The sequence below is a fragment of the Scyliorhinus canicula genome, chromosome 7 (assembly GCF_902713615.1).
Source record: "Scyliorhinus canicula chromosome 7, sScyCan1.1, whole genome shotgun sequence".
Lineage (NCBI taxonomy): Eukaryota > Metazoa > Chordata > Chondrichthyes > Carcharhiniformes > Scyliorhinidae > Scyliorhinus > Scyliorhinus canicula.
In genome coordinates this window covers 21,308,133-21,329,091 of record NC_052152.1, presented here as the reverse complement: position 1 = coordinate 21,329,091, position 20,959 = coordinate 21,308,133, and the positions used below count along the sequence as shown (strand labels likewise).

Sequence of the window (20,959 nt, the reverse complement as noted above, 5' to 3'; positions counted from 1 at the left end):
ACCATGTCTGACGCCTGAGGCATCTGCTAGCAACTATACTAACCTAGGAACTGCCTATAAAGGTCTAATTTATCCTTTCTTCTTAAAGAAAACAGTGCAAAATGCTTTAGACATGCATCACTTCATTAATATTTCCCTTTGTGAGACTGTGCAATTTGCAGGCTTTCATGCATCATCTTTCCACCTCAATCAGTGCTAGCACATTGTAAGGACAGTTTGAATTGCTCATCAGGCTTTATTCAAAGAAATAGCATAGTAACAATACGACCATTTGGTAGTATCGAACTTGAGTATTGCTGAAAAAGAGACCTTTTTTGTCAAAGCTTTTCATCTTGCACTCATCAGAACAGTTTGCAAGAGTAGTAGTGTCAGGGAAACAGTACTGTATGAAAAGAGAGTGGATTTGCCTTGGAGAATGCACAAGTTGATTGACAGCTAACCGCCAAGCATTCTATTAAATTTAAACCAGGCAGCTTGACTCTGATTGGTCAAGGCATTGCCCTGAGGACTGAACCAGAAAATGGCTGTCACTTATTTTGTTTAGCTGAAATAGGCACAATGTGTGTACATGTTCTTTCTGGCTGCAAAGAACAGACCCGTGTATTTTTATCTGTAGCTTTCAGTACACGCAAATGTGCCACTGCGAGGCCGGCAGACAACGTTAAATTGGTCATCAGCGGAATTCTTTGCACACTGAGGATTATTTGCCAATGTCCAATTGCAGAATCATATGTGCTGTTGGGCACTGTGTTTTGCGTTTTGCAAGCATGGGATGGTTGGGCACGGTCTGCACTATGCCTGCTGTTTGATACAATCCACCAGTCTTTGGGATGTATGGGCTACATACCTAGCACCACATTCGCACTGAAATTCATATCCCATGTTACTGATTTCTGTGACAGACAGAAAGTCCTTTTGGGTTTACAGCAGCATTCTGTTAGTGGAGAATGCCACTTCTGTTAGCAGCATAAAACCAATAGCTTCATCTTTTTCTGAGATCTTTGAGATACCTTGCCCTGCTGAGGTAGAATGGGTACTTTTCAGGGCCAAAAGTGACGGCTCTCAGCACATTCATGAGTTTGCGTGAGAAACTGATTTCTCAACTAGTACGTCTAGGAAAGGAATTAATGTGTCCTTTTAGAAAAGGAAATCTCCAAGCCTACACATGATCACAGACCCACAGTTCACTCTTAAATGCTCTAAAAAGCCACTCAATTGTATCCAAACAATAAAACATCACTAAAAAGGAATGAAATCGGATGGACCACCTGCCATTGAACACCATACCATTGTTTTTGAACACTAAAGGAATTAAGGGTTATGGTGAGCGGGCGGGTAAGTGGAGCTCAGTCCACAAAAGATCAGCCATGATCTCATTGAATGGCGGAGCAGGCTTGAGGGGCCAGATGGCTACTCCTGCTCCTAGTTCTTATGTCCTCATGTTCTGAATAACCTACTCACAGACGCTCAATTTAGATTCCATCAGGGCCATTCATATCTTGACCTCATTATAGCCTTAGTCCAAATATGGACAAAAGCCCTGAATGCAAGAGGTGAGGTGAGAGTGATTGCCCTTGATATCAAGGCAGCATTTGAATGAGTATGGCATCAAGGAGCCCTTCGCAAAATTGGGGTCAATGGGAAGCAGGGGGAAAACCCAACGCTGGTTGGAGTCCTACCTGATACAAAGGAAGATGGTTGTGGTTGTTGGAGGTCAATCATCTCAACTCCAGGACATCACTGCAAGACTTCCTCAGGGTAGTGTCCTAGACCCAACCATCTTCAGCTGCTTCACCAAATACCTCCTTCCATCTTTCTTTTGTCTGTTGAATAAAGGCCATTTTGCTCTGTTCCATAAATTAACAGCTTCAAGTCTAAAGCTGATGCTCCTGAAATCGCATAGTCCCCGAATGAAAGGATACTGCCCGTAGTTAAAGGAAGAGATCTCTGAAGGCAGAAGGGCAGGTTAACAGGGTGGTGAAAAAGCCATATGGGACGCTTGCCTTTATCAGTCGAGGCATAGATTACAAAAGCAGGGAGGTCATGTTAAAGTTGTATAGAACGTTGGTGAGGCCACAGCTGGTTCTGGCCACCACATTCTAGGAATGATGTGATTGCACTGGAGGGGGTGCAGAGGCGATTCACCAGGATGTTGCCTGGGATGGAACATTTAAGTTATGAAGAGAGGTTGGATAGGCTTGTTTTTTGTTTTTGCTGGAGCAGAGAAGATTGAGGGGCGACCTGATTGAGGTGCACAAGATTATGAGTCATGATGTGGAGATGCCGGCATTGGACTGGGCATTGATGAGTGGCATTGATCGGCTGGATAGGGAGCAGCTGTTCCCCTTTGTTAAAGGGTCCGTTACGAGGGGACACAAATTCAAGGTGAGGGGGCAGGAGGTTTAGGGGAGATTTGAGGGGGAACCTTTTTTACCCAGAGGGTGGTGACGGTCTGGAATGCACTGCCTGGGAGAGTGGTAGTGGTGGGTTGCCTCACATCCTTTAAAAAGTACCTGGATGAGCACTTGGCACGTCATAACATTCAAGGCTATGGGCCAAGGGTGGCAAATGGGATTAGATAGACAGGTCTTCTGTCTTTCATGTGTCGGTGCGGAATGATGGGCTGAAGGGCCTCTTCTGCACTGTACTATTCTGTGATTCTGAGGCGGATTTACAGTATTGGGGACTTGTATCTGCTTCACTTTTGAGATCCACTGCTGGAACCATCAGTGCCAAGGCCCGCTGTGTTTCTTTGTAAATGTGCCCCGGGGAAGAAACAACAAAGGCAATCATCAAACAGTTTCCATTACTCAAAGCACATGCAGATTTTTTTTTGCAAAAATATACTTTATTCGTAAAATATCTGAAAAAACATTACAAACATTTGAAAATGGCCTTCACACAAAGTGCAATAAGATTCAGGTTCTCTACATTGTTCATGTTGCACTCTGAGGTGCTTAATACAGCCAAAGAAACATTACAGACATTTTAAAATGGTCATTATAAATTATGTAAAGGGATGTAAATTGCCTACATAGATCAAGTTGCACTCTGAGGTGCTTCAATTCGATTGTGATAGATGTAATATTTACTGTGTACATTCAATATGGGTCAGGCAGTCCGAGGAGGTTCTGTGCAATTCCTCAGTTCACTATGACTGCAATGGGGGGGGGGGGGGGGGGGGGGGGGGGCAACTCTTTCCACTGGAAGACTAACACATTTCGGGCAGACCAAAGAGCGTCTTTCATCAAGTTGATTGTTGTGTTATGCTTCTTCATGTAGCATAAGCTGTTTCCTTGATGTATGCTCTGACAAAGGAAGGTTCAGACTTGGAGATAGGTTTAACACATTTATTGAACAATTAACAATTCTCCTACTTGAGTTCGACTCTCCTGCTAATCTTGCTATAGTAACTCAGTCTAACTAACCAGTCTGCTCTAAGCCACGTGGTGGGTGTGATGCTTCTGATCTGCCCCTGTCCTTCTCTCTGAGTGTCGCCTGTGGAAAGAGAAAGAGCATGTGTGCCCTGTCCTTTTATATGGGTTGTGTAAAAGCCCCTTTGTGGTAGTGTCCCCTCTGGGTGCCTTGACTGCCCATTGGTCGTGTCCTATTCTATGTGTTCATTAGCTGCATGTCTGCATGTCATGACATCTCCGGTGCTCTCTCGAATGGTTACTTAGTTGTAGTGTATTTACATTAACCCCTTGTGTGTATACGGTGATACATATCACCACTTTGATGATCCTCCAGCAACGGCTGATGTTTGTCTCGGTGTGCGTCCCTGGGAACAACCCGAAGAACACAGAGCCCTGCATCACGGAGCTCCCCGGGATGAGCCTCAACAAAAACCACCTCAGGTCCCCCCAGACTTTCCTTGCAAGGACACGTTCCACAAGGAGGTGGAGAACAGTCTTCTCCCCACCATAGTTACCTATACATGGCATGTAAGTACACTCACTCTCAAGCCTCAAACATGAAGAGCTGCAACTTCAGTCCTGCCAATAGAGCGACACTCCAGTACAAACCAGTGCCTTTAATGTAGAGGTTGAGAAAATTGGAGGGAAAAGATTCTGACTGGAAATATTCCCTTTTCTCTCTCTGCTACAGACTAGGTCCACCAAACTAAGAGTATGACTTTTGCTGTAGGTGATATTTTACAGACATCAATGATAACTTGATAGTAAAACAGTGATATGTTACAGTGATGTGTCAGATCTTTGCAGTGGAACAGCACAGGTTGCTGACTTGCTGATCTGCAGGGCAATGTGGAGGCAAGTATCAGCAGCCCCTTAGAGCAAGTATCAGTTGGCCAGAGTTAGCTGTTAATTCCAAGTGATACTGACAAAAGCTTGGGAGCAAATCAGGCATTCACTCCTGCAGGGCATGTTGAGGAAGAAAATTCTTAAAAATGTAACACACATCGAAGGAAATGTAGCTGCGATTACACGAGTATTTTCTCTCATTGGGGTGATCACATTGGCATCACTTACGTTATACACCGAATACATAGCTGTCATTGCAGCTGTTCAATAGCAACCTTGCTATGCAACATCTGCCCCATGAATTCCTCTGCAGTTTGATGCTGAATGTACAACAAAATGTTCAGAGATTTGAGATTTCTGAAATCATAATATCTGAACCATTTAAAAATGATAACATGGTTGCATTAAGTCATAATATTGGGCATTCATGATTTGACACTCACCAGTGTAACTGTCGAGCCATAGCATCACCACAATATGTTTCCTCAGACTTAACCTCAGAAATTGCTGGTGGCAATATTAACACGCAAATGTTTAAAGCTTTTGGATCACATTCCCCTGTCCATTATTAAAATGGAGTCCTTTAGTATGTTACTGAGAGATGACTTTCTTTCACCCCCTCATTGTGAGGAAGTAGCTGCCCATATTCGCCAGTTAAGACAAGGAACTCAATGTATGGAGGAACCAGCTCGTGTGAGCCCAGATGTTCATATGTTTAGACAAACATACCAGCCTCAGCAGTTCTCATTTACTTTGTCAAGCGTAGTGAAAGGTTTGAGAAACATAAATTGGTAAGAACTCATTGTCGAATGTAATCCTTCTAAAACAGATCATAAGACGTTGCAGGATTCTGTGCATTTGTGCTCCATCATATTGAATTGCAGCTATTTATTTGGGCAAATTTGCAACTCAACTGCATAAAGCTTTCACAGGGGGCTTTAAGAACCAACTCATATTTTATTCGTTTCTACAAGGTCATCTCCCATTCACGTCAAAGTTGAACATGATAAAGTAAAATTATCAAGAAGCGTCAAATTTCAAATAGTTCAACCATAATAACTATATTGCTGTAATGGATAATTAAGTATATTTATATCTTAGACCTATTGCAACATGAGGATGGAATACACTGTAAACTCCGCAGAAAGTTGGCAGGAACAATAGGAAAAGGGGGAAAAACCAGCTCACCCTGTTTGTCCACAGTCTTCACTAAAATTACAATGGGAGAGTGGAAACATTCTGTGAAAAGGTTATCCCGAGAGGTTTCTGCATGGCAAAAGAAGGTGCGAGAGGTACTGGGAGGAAGAATCAACAAATTCTTCACTGTGAATTCAAAATTAGTGTTGATAAAGGTTTGCAGGTACATTTTGTTTGCATTAATAACATGGATTTTTTGTTTTTGGTTTATAATTTTGTGTATCCAATTAATTTTATCCAATTAAGGGGCAATTTGGCGTGGCCAATCCATCTACCCTGCACATCTTTGGGTTGTAGGGGTGAAACCCCGCAAATACGGGGAGAACGTGCAAACTCCATACCGACAGTGACCCAGAGCCGGGATCAAATCTGGGACCTCGGCGCTGTGAGGCAGCAATGCCAACCACTGCGCCACCGTGCTGCCCAACATGGAATTTTTCTAATCATCATATAGGAATTTGGCATTTGGCAAATGAGATTTTTTCCGGGCAAGAGAAATTGGATGACCCTGTCAAATCATCCAGACTCGAAACATTAGCTCCCTCCTCTCTCCACAGAAGCTGTCAGACCTGCTGAGAGTGTCCAGTATTTTCTGTTTTTGTTTCAGATTCCAGCATCCGCAGTAATTTACTTATAACTTTGAGTGCTTTTTACTGTCAAGGAATTTCATGTTCATGCACGCCTGCCTGCACCAATTATGATTGAACATTTTCCATACTACATTGGGAAGAGCAGTAGGGAGCTACATTGAAAATGGGGCTTACACTTGAGCACTTCCCATGCTTACAAGACATTGAACCGGGTTGTGTGTTTTTAATGATGACATAACTATTGGCAATTATCATCATTACAGTTGTGAAACAGCAGAAATATCTGGCATCTGCATACTCTGCACATGTGAAGGTGAATGTGGAAATCCAAAAGTTACTGCCAGTGAATCACTGCACTGTTCCTCCACATGGCTCAGTTCTGATGTACAACTAATGGTAACCTTTAGAAATCATTTGAACTGATCTGAAACATCCCTTTAATGCTTCCCATTCCAGTTAAAAAAGCATTCAAAAATATATGCCTTGTTGAAAGAAGTGTTACTGGATGTTTTATGGTATATACTAAGTTCCAATCATTTGTGAACAACCTCTCTGGTCCTGAAACCCCTAATTTTATATTTGGCGAATACCAAATTTCAATATTATGATAATTCCATGTTTTTAATATGAGAAAGAAACTGTTTTGAAAGTTTGATATTTCAGCTTCCAATTTGTTACTAAGTATATGTCCCAATCTTTATTTCTCTTTCAGTAAAATGTACAAGTGCATAATAAACAGTGCATTTTAGTTCCTGATTTGCTGTCAGTGAGACTTCTTCAATGTGATTGGTTGCATGGCCTATTGATGACATCACTGTTGCTGGATGCTGGATATCCTCCATAATTGGGGCCACGATAAAATTAATATCAGGAAAGAGGAAATCCAGCCACAAGAGATCACAAGATCTTTGTGCGCTGCTTTCTTTGATCAGTGAGTTCACTCTGCAACTAATCGCATAATCGGGGCCAAAATGGCTGGAAAACTATCTTGTTCAAGTTTGAGTGTATGCATACTTAACTAAATATTTGCACGATTGCTATTTTTACCGATAACTCTAAACTATTTGCATTTATGTATCACAATTTTTATATATCACTTTTAACAGAGCAAAATGTCACACAGTGCTTCAGAGGAACGTAGTCAAAGTGTCAGAGTGTCACAGGAGACATTAGGACAGGTGATCAAAAGCTAAGCAGAGAGAAGGAGAACGGAGGTTATAGTTTATCCACACAGTTTAAGGTTTAAAGTAGATGAACCTATCGAAACAATATGAGCTCTGTATAATTAATACACATAAAAGAAAAAAGTATTTATTCATCATGGATGCATTTCTGTTTGCATAGGTATGACATGCCAAGCACGGAGTTCATACGCTACCACTGAGATACTGTGGGGTTACCGCTTCATGCCTGTCCTGTCGTTGGAGGAGGGATTTTATGAAGTTGATTACAACAATTTTCACGAAACCTACGAGGTAAAGACCCCATCCTGTAGCGCCAAAGAAATGGCGGAGATGGTCAACAAGGTGGAGCTGCCCCTTACCTGGTCAGTCTCCACCAAGCTCAACGAGGAGGTGGAGGACGAGGAAGAGGAGGAGGCACAAGCTGAGGAAAAGGGCCACGAGGAGCAAACAGAGCAGAATGGGGAGGTTACAAATCTAGAGAACGAATCCAAGGTGTGAGGCGGAAGAAAAATCTGTTTGCCTCAAGAGAGACAGGAATATCATGTTTTTGTTTGCGTAGTAATGAAGGAGATCAGAGTGTGAAGCATCCACCTGCCCAACACACGGAAGAATTAGACATTGGAACAGAGGAAAACATTAAAGAAATGGGAGGGGAGGGAAGAATGGTGGAAAGGGCAGGGTGTGGAGGAGGAAAATGGCCTGAATTAACAGGGCAGTGTTTGATTTACAAGGGGATTTTTACTTTCTTAATATAGACACAAAACCTGTGTTCAATATAGAGCTTGGCTAAAAGGCCTATCAGCCACAATAGAGCATACATGTGTTCCGAAGCTATTTAGAATTCCACGCTGGAAGAGCAAACCGTCAGCTTTTTAAAGCATCCAGCCTTTCGAGTAGCGAGCACATATTTCTGATGCTCTGCTGTAGAGTGAATGCAGCTAAATGGTCCCTTTCTATGTTTAAAAAAATAATATATATGTGTATAAACAGACTGTTTAGGCAGTGATATTACTAGATTCAAACAAGATCTCAGGAAGGTTGATGGGCAGGCGGAAGATGTGGCATATTTTAAGAGGCTTTGCTATATTTTCACTGAAGCTACCGCAAGACCTATTTTTGGATGTTGTTTACAAGTGGCTTTCTTTTTTAAACCTAGTCGCCCTTTGTAATTTCTAATGTTACTTCCTTTGAAGAGAAGGGCCCGGCATCCTTTCAAAGAAAACCCCATTAGTCAGCTGCTTTCCAGTGTCAGACCTGACCTCCCGAATCACACAGGAGGTCTGGTTCTTTTGACCGCGAAACTCTCAATTATGGCGAAAAAAAAAAACCATTGCAGCCTGGTGCTTGCAATATTTCGATGCAAGTCAGTAATGTGGATGTCGCCAAACAGCCAGGAACGCGCTGACGTGTAAACTGAATTCTGGGAAGGGGGGAAAGTTGGAGCGGAATAAGTCAGGCTTTTGCCACCGTCGCCAGCAGACCCGTTATCAAAATTGGCTAAACGACCAAGGGGTTGCCACTCCCAAAATTTCAACCACCCCTTTGAGAAGAAGAAAACCCACTGTATATTTTCAGCATTTTAGTTGTATTTTTTTTTTAAATTTCAAGATTGAAAAATGTCATGTCAAAACAAGTACAAAAACCTACATCATCTACAATATGTTACTGTGTAAGCATACACAACATGGGAACCAGCTAGGGGATTTTTGGACTTTTAGGCCAATGTCGATGATTTGTACAGAAATGGAGCACTTTAAATCGGAGGATCAGTTTGATAGGGTGTGACTTTAAAACATCCCTTTGATGTGGGGGGGGGGGGGGGGGGGGGGGGAGGTGGTGGTGGCAAAATGGGGCATCCTGTAATGTGGTCTAATCCTTTCACATTGTTAAACTGCGCTAATGCCATTTTTTATTCTGCCCTGTATATAACTATTAGGTAGTTCAGTGAATTCAGGGCTGCCATGTTCAGCCTAGGATTTGGAGAACAGGCCTCTTTTAAAGTGAGCTCTCCCGGGCGTTTGTAAAATATGCACTCGGCCAAAAACCTTCTTTCCTTAAAGTAGAAATTCATGTTCCCCTGCTTACTTCTCTGTTGCTGTGATGGTGCCAAATTATTACGCTTCAGGTAATTATGCTTTTTTTAACGTTTCCTTTGAACATTTCCCTTGAACAGATATAAAAGTAGTGAAAATGGAAAGGCCATTTAGCTGACAGGCAAGCATCATCCAATTGAGTAATGGGTCTTTTTGCTTTTCATTGGTTCCGTGAGGCAGTCACAAGAATGGATGTGTTGGCCGACAAATGGTTGGAGTCTGGGGCAAGTCATGTGATGAATCCTCAAGGAATACATTGAATAGCAGTTGGCAACCCTGTCTGTATCCTGCATCAACCCCCCCCCCCTCCCCCCCCCCCACCCCATCCACCCCTCCCTCACCCGTCTTGTATGCTTAAAAGACGAGTGGCCATAATTCAGAAAATCAAGAGATATGCAGATAAAATGGGAAACTGAAGCAAGAGATCTGCCATGACCTTATTTAATGACAACAGATTAAAGGGGCAGTATGGTCTGAACCTCCTCCTAATTTGTATGTTACATTGGCACACAGAGAGAAGCTGCATGCTGTGTGTGACTTTTCAGCTTCAAACTCACAAGAGTTTTGAAGAATACAGTTTCGATACCACTGGGAATAAAAACAGATCTAGCCAGTGACTTCCAAATCGCTGCTTTTTACAACACGGTAAGTTCTCATTCTAATATTTTTAATAGTTACAGCCGCAGTTTATAGATGAAAGGGATATTTTATACTTTCCTTCGTTCTTCTACATCTTTGTAGAATGATGCTCAGGACGCCTTGAAGTGCTTTACAGACAGACAATAAATTACTTTTGAAGTGTTGTAACTTAGGAAGTGTGGCAGCCATTTCCATGAAGCAATCCCCCAACAACAGCAATGCGATAATAACCAAGTGTTTCCGTGGTGATGTGTTTTGAGGGGCGAATAATGACCAAGACACAGTGAGAACTTTCCTGATCGTCTTCAAAATCGTGCCATGGGATCTTTTATGTTCACCTGAGAGGAAAGCAAAGTCTTGGTTTGATAGCTCACCAATTCGCAGACACCTCCAATAGTGCAGCTTCCTTCAGTATTCAACTAAAGGGTCAGTCGAGATTTTGTCCTCAGGTTCCTGGAGTGGGACTTGAACCTTCTGATTCAGAGATAAGAGTACAACCAGCTGAGCCACGGGCCAACACAGAAGCATCCTGTTTACTTGATCTCATTATAAACATAAACAAACAGCCCGAGTTCACAACTAGGATTGCCAACTCTGCCAAAGTTGGGGGTATTCTTGGAGATTTCATCACGTGACCTCCAGTCTCCTATTGCCCCTCCTCCACGACTGGTCAACACCACGGCCATCTTGGGGCACACTGTCCTCCCAACCAAATCAGTAAGCAAACAGACCCTCCATTAACAAATTGCATGAAACGCAACTTCAGTTAAACATATCTCCAATATAATTTTAGAACTGATAAACGAAAGTGTGGGTTTTTTTTATGTTGTTTTTTAAACCTGTTGATTTTTCTTCTCCAGGATTACTTATGATGTGGAGATGCCGGCGTTGGACTGGGGTGAGCACAGTAAGAAGTCTTACAACACCAGGTTAAAGTCCAACATGTTTGTTTCAAACACGAGCTTTCGGAGCACCTGAGGAAGGAGCTGTGCTCCGAAAGCTAGTGTTTGAAACAAACATGTTGGACTTTAACCTGGTGTTGCAAGACTTCTTACTAGGATTACTTATAGCAGTGACCTGGGTTTCAATCTTTAACTGAAGGTTTGGCAACACCAGTCACAGCCCAGCCACCATTTTCACAAAACTGCAGTCAGTATGTTTTGAGAAAGCATTTCTCATTTGCAGAATATGTATGAAGGTAATTCAGGTAAGCAGTGGAAGGAACGTGCCTCTCTGCAAACATTCCCACTCCTGCCTGAATGATTTCCAGTAGTCACCCCGCTCCAGAACTGCGTTTTGCACATTCTGTGTGCTTTACGAGCCCTCACTCGGACCTTCCTCAACCGGACTTTACACGTGAAGACGGAAGCTGCCAGCAATTTGAATGGTGGGGGTGGCAATTTTGGAGATTGTGCCATATAGTTAACACTGACCATACACCATCATTATCATCAGTCTTATAGTAACCCTTCGGAGCACCAAATGTCTGAAGTGCTTTTTTGATCCTGCATAACAGCTAAAATATGAATTTCTGTACATTTTTTATGCTGAATGTTTTCAAGTGAAATTAAAGAAATGCACGACAGCACATCTGATTGTCTTTCTTTCTAACTTGTTTTCCATAAAGTCACAACCTTTTAACATTGACACAGGGAAAACCATTACGCCATTCCTCAATGGATTCAAATTACACCGCCAATGAGAATCATCAAGAAACAAACCACATAGTTCGAGAAAAAAATACATTCCTTCAACAATTAGCTCCAAGTCACTTTGATGCGTGTTCTTCTGGGCTACAAAGTAAGGAAATGTTTCACTGAAGTTCTCCTGATTTCCATACTTAATCTTGATGGGTAGTTGGCCAAACCTCAGAGAGATGGTAGTTAACTATGCTTCCCATTCCTAATTGTCCTTGAGCCGAGTTATTTGTTCAGTCAATTCAGGGGCATTTTCAAGAGTCAATCGCAAATCTGGAGTCACGTGTTGGCCAGCCCAGATAAGGATGGCAGATTTACTTCCTTCAAGGAAGGAAAATGGTTTTTTACAAGATTAGACCCAGGCCAGCGCTACGCTCTGCAGCCCCTGCCTTGCGCACTCCTGTGGGGTCTACTGTAGGCGTGGTATTTGGGGGGGCCGTGTGATGCCCGGCCGGCAGGGTGGCACCCGGTTTTGGAAGGGGGGGCGGGGAATGGCAGTTGGCTCTCTGCGCAACCACTGGCCGGTGGGGGGGGGGGGGGGGGGGGGGGGAGTTGGCTCTCTTCGCAACCACTGGCCGGTGGGGGGGGGGGGGTTCCGGTGCAATTCCGGTGTCGCTGGACAGAGAATCCCGCCCATAACATTTGTAAAAGTCAGGGACCCCTAAAATATTTTCCTGAAAGATTGGTCTCAAAAATTCAATTTATAGGGGTATATTCTGCAACATTCATGCCACCTAAGTGCCAGGCACTTGGGCAGTTCCAACAAGAGAGAATCTAATCCATCTCCACTTGACATTAAATGGCATCACCATCGCTGAATCCCTCACTGTCAACATCCTGGGGGTTACACTCGACCAGAAACTGAACTGGGCCAACCGTATAAATACTGTAGCTACAAGAACAGGTCAGAGGCTAGGAATTCTGTGGTAAGTAACTAACCTCCTGACTCCCCAAAGCCTGTCCACCATAGTGGTTACATGTCAGGAGTGTGATGGAATACTCCCCATTTGCCTGGATGAGTGCAGCTCCAACAACACTCAAGAAGCCCAAACCATTAGGGACAAAGTAGACTGTTTGGTGGACTCCCCAACCACCACCTTAAACATTCACTCACTCCGCTGTCAACACACAGAGGCAGCAGTGTGTGTACCATACACAAGATGCAGTGCAGCAACCCGCCAAGCCTCCTTCAACAGCACCTTCCAAACCCATGACCTTTATCATCTACACAGACAAGGACATCAGATACATGAGAGCACAAGTGAAAAAACTCTTTCTTCATTAAGGGTGTTCCACTGGCTACTCTTCAATCTCCTGGCAGTTGCCCCACATTGAGGGAAGATTGGATGATTATTGGAAGACCTCCATTATCTCCAAACTCCCTTTCTTAAGAAATTTGGGATACAAGCCATTCAAACTGGGTGACTCATCCACTTCAATTGTAGCCAACATTCCCAGTACACCCCATCAATTTTTTTACCCCATCAATTACCTCTGCCATCTTCACCTTTACAGTATTTTGTCAGCATCCTTTTCCTTTGTAAAGACCAATACAAATAAATCCCTATTACCCCACACCTACTAAAAGCTTAATGTCCATCACATTTTGGGGGGGCACGGTAGCACAGTTGCTTCACAGCTCCAGGGTCCCAGGTTTGTTTCCCGGGTTGGATCACTGTGTGTGCGTTCTCCCAGTGTCTAGGTTTCCTCCGGGTGCTCCGGTTTCCTCCCACAGTCCAAAGATGTGCAGGTTAGGTGGATTGGCCGTGCTAAATTGCCCTTAGTGTCCAAAAGGGTAGGGTGGGGTTACTGGGTTGTGGGGATAGGGTGGAGATGTGGGCTTGGGTGGGGTGCTCTTTCCAGGGACCTGTGCAGATTGGATGGGCCAAAATGGCCTCCTTCTGCACTGTGAATTCTATGATCTCTCCCTTAAATCGTCCACATTTAGACTCTCCAAGTCCAAATCACCAGCATGGTGATGAGAACGCATTGTTGCTCTTCGCCCTCCTTGACTTCTCTGTGATCCTCGATGTACCACGTCCCCCATCAGCTCTCCTTTGTGGTCCACCTCGATGATAGCAACCCTGCTTGTCCCAACAGTACCAGCTCATCTGCTAAAATTATTTCTCCTCGCAAGTCTGGACCTTTCACCTCCAGTGTCTACCTAAGGTTCATCCTTGAACCCCCCCCCAGATCACAATGTCTTCAATGTCACTGTAATATTGTGGGTAAATGTGGGCTTGGGTTTGATATATAAACTGATGATGCCTAGTTGCACCTTTCCATTACTATCTAGGCATCAGGTTGTGAATGAGCCAGTGTTTTCGATGATATTGAAACAAAACAGCTGAGGGCATTTGGGAACTCCTGTTCAATGAAAGATGCACAAGGCAAGGCAAAAATAACATTTCAAAATTCAATTCCCAGTGGCTATGAATTCATTGAGTGATTAGTTTTAATTTGCATAGACTATTTGATAATTTTTTTTTCCTTTTATACTTAAAAGAAGTTAAACATCAAACCTATCTTTATGAAACCCAGAACATGTATTTAATATATAACTACGGACTTATATTAGCTTGATTTAATTTACATATAAATAGGCTTTCCCTAAGCCTCAAACTGCAGATTTTATTTATGAATCTATTAAGGGCATAATAACAATTTGTGCTAATTAGCACAATTTACATAATCATGCTTAAATGCTTGGCATACAGGCAAAATCCCAAGGTGGAACAGTGTCTAAGAGAATTTATTTTAAGAATGCTTACTAATAGTTCAGGATTCACCTGAAGAAGGAGCCGTGCTCCGAAAGCTCGTGTTTGAAACAAACCTGTTGGACTTTAACCTGGTGTTGTAAGACTTCTTACTAATAGTTGGACACGTGTGTGTCAGAAAAATCTGTTACTGGCTCAATAAATGGTAAATGTTACGAATGTTTATTCCTGACATGTAATCATGGGGCCACTACCTATCCCATCAAAATCTGGTTATTATTCAACATGAATAGGCCAGGAACATGCATCAAGAAATGAATAATTATTGCAGGATCTCTTAAAAGTGATACTTAGATACTGGAAAAAAAAATAATATTTGAGGTGAACATTTGCATCCACAATCAAAAATTATTTTATTGGGGCAGCACAGTGGTGGGGTGGCACAGTGGTATGGGTGGCACGGTGGCACAGTGTGGGGTGGCACAGTGGTGGGGCAGTGGGGCGGCACAGTGGCACAGTAACAGGGGTGGCATGGTGTCGCAGTAGTTAACACTGCTGCCTAGCAGCACCAGAGACCCTGTTTTGATTCCAAACTCAGGTGACTGTGTAGCATTTGCATGTTCTCCCCGTGTCTGCGTGGGTTTTCTCCAGGTGCTCCGGTTACCTTCCACAATCCAAAGATGTGCAGGTTAGGTGGATGCTAAAGTGTCCCTTCATGTCCAATAAGGGATTATTGGGATAGGGCAGAGGGTCAGTGCAGACTTGATGGGCTGAATGTCCTCCTTCTGTACTGTAGGGATTCTATGATTCTATGATTTTATGTACAGATCTCCAGAGTTCCCACTATCCATGCCTTGAGTCACAGTTGGATCATCTGGTTTCCTTATATTTGCTTCACTGGCTGTGAATTGCTTTAGGCCTCAACCCCTTTCATACCATCCAAAAGTCCAAAAGTATATCAACTGGATCTGCAAAGGCTGGTGACTGAGAAAAACTGGGAACAAAATAAAGGTATTTTTCCCTGACACCAGACTGTACGAATCGAGTATGATTACCTTGGATTTGCTGCCATCTGCTCAAGTGTCAATGCAATGACACACTGTCAATCTTACATAAAAGTGACCCGGACTTAATATCAACTTCCCTACTGTGGCTTTAGTCTGCACGACTGCAACAGCTTACAAATCTTACAGGATCGACAATATCAGCAGACCACCATCAATTTCCCCTCTAAGTCACACACCATCATGTAAAGTAAAGTCACCATAGTTCTAGATGACCATAGGCTGCTTCCCCCTTTGAGGGGGAGAGCCTACTGGTGGTGATTTAACCTGAGGATCACCACACCTCAGTCAAGGGGCAAGGTTGAGAAGGCAGAACCTTCATGAATAACCTCAGCCGGTACGGGAATTGAACCCACAGCGTTGTCATCGCTCTGCATCACAAACCAGCTTTCTAGTCAACTGAGCTAACCGACCCTCTGATGTCTGAGTCCTTCATTCGAAACTGGGTCAAAATCATGAAGTTCCCTCTCTAACACAATCATGGGAGCACCATCGATTTAACGATGGCAGTAGTTCATGGCAAAGGTCCACTCCCATATTCTTAGGGAAACAAGTAGTGGGCAAAAAAATTAAGTGGTTTCCACTTCTAAAGAGCAAATTAAAACAGAACATTTTACGATTGGACTATTATGTTGTGTATATAACTGATCTCAGCAGAATTCATTCGAGACACTAAATCAGCCTTGTAAACAAAATAGCAGCCAGTTCATCCCAAACCACTGCAAATTGCCATTTACAGACTGGGCGATAATGTAACGCTACTTCAATAGGCAGGGCTGTAATATAAATGGGAAGAGCAGCTAAGAGGAAAATTCTGTGATAGGATTTGTTTTTGTTAGAATATAACACTAATATGACGATCATTAATTATAATGCTGCAGAACCACGTGATTGCACTAGAGAGTGTTAAGAATTGGAGAAAATTAAGAATAAAAAATAAAATTGTGATAAAATAAAATAAAAAGGGAACTTGATAATGGCAGCTGTCTGAAGAGGGTTTTGCTATGCGAATTTGCATATCAGTGAGAAACTCAAGTATTTACCTATGTAGCTCGAGGAAAACAAAGGGGTGTAAAAGAGGTAACTTCAAAATGGAGAGATAAAGGAATTGGCACTTATGTGCTAAAAGCTAGGTCCACAAGGTGGGTAACATCAATGAGAAAGAATGATATATCCACAGCACAATAACTGGAGAAATGAACACAGTAGCATAGCCACACCCTGCTGCAGAGAACAGTATCCCCTGAAAACAAGTTATTGTTAAAAGGGCAGCTGGTTAAAATCCACAACTCAAATGAAGAAGATTACACCTTTGTTGAAAGTGAGGAAAATTTTCCCAAACGTGGACAAATAACCTGTGCATGGTAATTATCTGCAGGATTTAACTCAAGAGTTATATAGTATTGGATGGCGTTTGGGAACAAGGGGTGCCTCAGAAATTAGGAAATGTAGGTAGTTTTGGAGCAAAGGGATTAAGTGAAACCATCAGTGAAGCTAAGCATACTGTTGTAATGTATTATAGTCCTCGTCATGTGTTCTTCTTTTAAGTTGATAAATATTCTTTATTAATTGATCAGAAAGCGATTGGTCTGTTCCCTCCCTGGTGTGCGTATCTTTTCTCACAGTAAACCACATTGAAGGTATACACATTGAGAACCAATATTCCCAGTTACCCTTCTGGGTTCTGGTACACCCTCGCATTTAACATCTGCGAGGTTCTTAGCAAGAACCTTAACACACTGACAAATGAGGTATCACCCTGGTGAAGCTGCATGCCAAACAATATAAGAATCAAGTGATAGACAGAGTTAAGCAGTCCCACAACCAATGGATCAGATGTAATATCTGTAGTCCTGCCATATCCAGTCTTGAATCATAGAATCATAGAATTTACAGTGCAGAAGGAGCCCATTCGGCCCATCGAGTCAGCATCATCCTTAGAAAGAGCACCCTACCCAAGTCCACACCTCTATCCTATCCCCGTAACCCAGTAACCCCACCATACCTTTTTAAACACTAAGGGTAATTTAGCATGGCCAATCCACCTAACCTGCACATCTTTGAACTGTGGGAGGAAACAGGAGTACCTGGAGGAACCCCACGCAGAATGATGGTGGACAATTAAACAACTCACTGGAGGAGGAAGCTCCACAAATATACCGATCCTCAATGATGGAGTAGCCCAGCACATAGGTGAAAAAGACAAGGCTGAAGCATTCGCAATAATCTTCAGCCAGAAGTGCCAAGTGAATGATCCATCTCGATCTCCACCGGAGGTCCTTTGCTCCACATGTTTCTTTGCTCTCTATTTAATCTTACTCCATCAGTACAGCAAAGTTCCCCCCCGCCCCCCCCCCCCCCCCCCCCCCCTACCTCACATTATAAATCATTCTCTTGGAAAGAGGTTTTCCCTCAATTCATTGTTGGATTTACTAGTGACCACCCCATATTTAAGACCCCTGGTTTGACCCTCCCCCCCTCCCCCACAAGCAGAAACATTTTCTCTACTTATTAAGCCTTTTCACCATTTCAATTTTTTTTCATTTTTCAGTTACCTCAACGTTGGCGGCATATTTCAAGGAAGTCCAAAGCACACAATTTCTGGAAAGGTTTCAATTTTAACTAGTGTTTCTGATACAATTTAAATATTTTTATACTTTACATTTGGTAAATTCTTCATGTTAAAGATATGAGGGGGAACGGCGACATGACGTTTTGACCAAAGTCCTTCACAAGCGGCATAGTGGCAAAATTGTTTGCACTGCTGCCTCACACCATCAGGGACCTGGGTTCAATTCTGGCCTTGGCTGACTGTGTGGAGTTTGTACGTTCTCCTCGTGTCTGCGTGGGCTTTCTCTGGGGGGGCTCTGTTTCCTCCCTTAGTCACAAAGATGTGCAAGTTAGGTGGATTGGCCATGATCAACGTGGTGTTATGGGTAGGGTGGGGGTGAGGGCCCATGGAAAATGCTCTTTTGGAGGGTCGGTGCAGACTCAGTGGGCCAAATGTCCTCCTTCTGCACAGTATGGATTCTATGGAACTTCCATAAAAATTGCCTTAACAGTCTCTTACCTACATCTCGAGGTAGCATTGTGGTTAGTACTGTTGCTTCACAGCACCAGGGTCCCAGGTTCGATTCTTGCTTGAGTCACTGTCTGTGCAGAGTCGGCACATTCTCCCCATGTCTCCGGGTCCTCTGGCTTTCTCCCACAAGTGCCGAAAGACGTTCTGTCAGGTGAATTGGATATTCTGAATCCTCCCTCTGTGTACCCGAACAGGTGCCGGAATGTGGCGACTAGCAGATTTTCACAGTAATGTCATTGCAGTGGTAATGTAAGCCTACTTGTGATAATTATAAAGATTATTATCTCAACCACCCACTCAAATCCCTATTGGACCCAGAATTCAGATCTCGCCCAAAGCCACACCTTTCACAGAGACGCACTGATCTCCATTCCCCCAGTTCATTCTGGCGTTTTTCTCCTCATCCTCCCTCAACTCAACCCAACAGCCCACAACTCCATGCAAACTGGTACCCTTGTACCCCACCCCCTCAGTTCTTGCAGGCACTATTCTCTGATCTCATCTCAGGCTGGCACACTACTTCCCACGTGAATTTGCTCACCCTTTCCTTCCTCAAGCGAGGTTTCCAGCTTCTCTTTTTCCACTCAAGAGTCTGTGCCCTTCCTTCACCCTCCTTTTTCCTCTTCACCGCCATCCATTTCCCCTCTTTCCTTCCCTCCGGCCCTGCTCGAGTCCAGCTCCAAAGAGGAAGAATATTAGTTACGGTATACTGCAGGCAAGAGATCTTCTTCCTGCAGGAATCCCAGCTTGAAGTAGCCAGAATCAGTTCCACAATGCTCTCAGGGGAAGAAAGGCGAGAAACCCAAGAGCTTTTGTGTCAGCCAACGTCTGGCACACTGGCCAGGCACACAGAGTGATGACTAAGTGCATAAGCAATATCATAATATGTATACATTAATTAATGTGTTTATTCTGAACTTGTATTAAATGTGAGCTAAAAATGAGAAACAGCACTGTTGCGTACATCACCTCAAAGCAATTAGATTTCCCACTGAGAATCGGTGTCTGCTGAGATTAAATAACAAACACAATGACAAGTACATTTTCACAAGGCAGCTACTCATTTAGCCTTTCTGTGCCAGGGGCAACTGTGAAAGCATCATTTAACTTCATAATAAAATGATGCCTGTTAATTTTAACCCCCTGTACCCTAACAAACTAACGACAGATAAAGACTCAAGAAATGTCAGACTGAAAACACCAGCTGATTCATCAAGACTGTCCCAGGAAATTCTGATGCAATGAGGAAGTTTGAGGGTCTCAAGTACCTCCTAATAATCTCCCAGGATACAATATTGAGAAAAGATATTAGCACAGGCGATGTGGAATCTGTGTGGGTCGAGTTAAGAAACACCAAGGGACAAAAAAGATTTGTGGGAATGGTATACAGACCAAACTGTAGTGGTAATGTTGGGAATAACATTAGACAGGAAATCAGAGATCTATGTGTTAAAGGAATATCTGTGATTATGGGTGAGTTTAATCTGCATATTGTCATGTGAGAGTACCTTTGAAAAATGGGTGTTTATTAATGGGTGTGTATATAAATATCTGTAGTGAGAGTACCTTTAAGAAATGGGTGTTTATTACTGCAGTGATGTCAGAGAGTGGGTGGAGCTGGGCTGTCTGTCAGCTTTTTACTTTCATTTTGGGTTGTTTGCTGCAGGGTGTGTTTTAGTTTCGTTTTCAGAGCTGGATAGCTGCAGTCACAGCCAGAAGGTGTATTAGAGTCTCTCTCTGTAATCTAAAGATTGTAAATCAATCCTGGTGATTTAAAACTAATAACAGTAGTAACTTTAACCTGATGTGCTTCTGGTAAAAGGTGTTTTAAGTCTTATGGATGTTAAAAGGAAAGCTTAAAGGTTTACTTAGTGTTGTATTCTTTGGGGGTTGTATTGGAATTGATGGTTGCTAAGATGCTCACTGTATGTTTTAAAAAGGTTAACTTGAGTTCATAGAATAAATATTGTTTTGCTTTATAAATTACTTTTCCATTTCTGCTGTACCACACCTGTAGAGTGGGCCGTGTGTTCCCCATACCACAATCTACTAAAAGTTGTGGATCAGGTGAACTCCATGATACACTTTGGGGTTCTCTAAACCCTGGCCCATAACAATATAGATTGGGTGAGTCAAATTAGTCACAGTACAATAGAGGAGGAATTCAGGGGTGTGTACAAGATAGTTTTCTGGATCAATACATTGAGGAACCAACAAGGGAACAGACCATCTTGGACTGGGTATTCTGCAATGAGAAAGAATTAGTTGACAATCTAGTTGTGAGCGAACCCTTAGGAATGAGTGACCATAATATGATAGAATTCTTGATCAAGGTGGATAGTTGATTTTGAGACCAGGCTCCTGAATCCCAATAAAGGTAACTATGGTGGTATGAGTCATGAATTGGCTCTGATGGACTGGGAAATATTACTGG

At 42.9% G+C, this 20,959-nt stretch overlaps 1 protein-coding gene across 1 annotated transcript in view; it reads left to right on the top strand.

The window, feature by feature from the left end:
- Nucleotides 1-8,875, top strand: part of kcnj6 (potassium inwardly rectifying channel subfamily J member 6) — a 141,327-nt gene extending 132,452 nt beyond the window's left edge. Inside the window, exon 3 of the mRNA XM_038801495.1 lies at nucleotides 7,394-8,875. Within this exon, the coding sequence (XP_038657423.1) occupies nucleotides 7,394-7,731 (338 nt within the window). The 3' untranslated portion in view covers nucleotides 7,732-8,875. The remainder of the gene's footprint in view (nucleotides 1-7,393) is intronic.
- The last annotated feature ends 12,084 nt before the right edge of the window (nucleotides 8,876-20,959 follow it).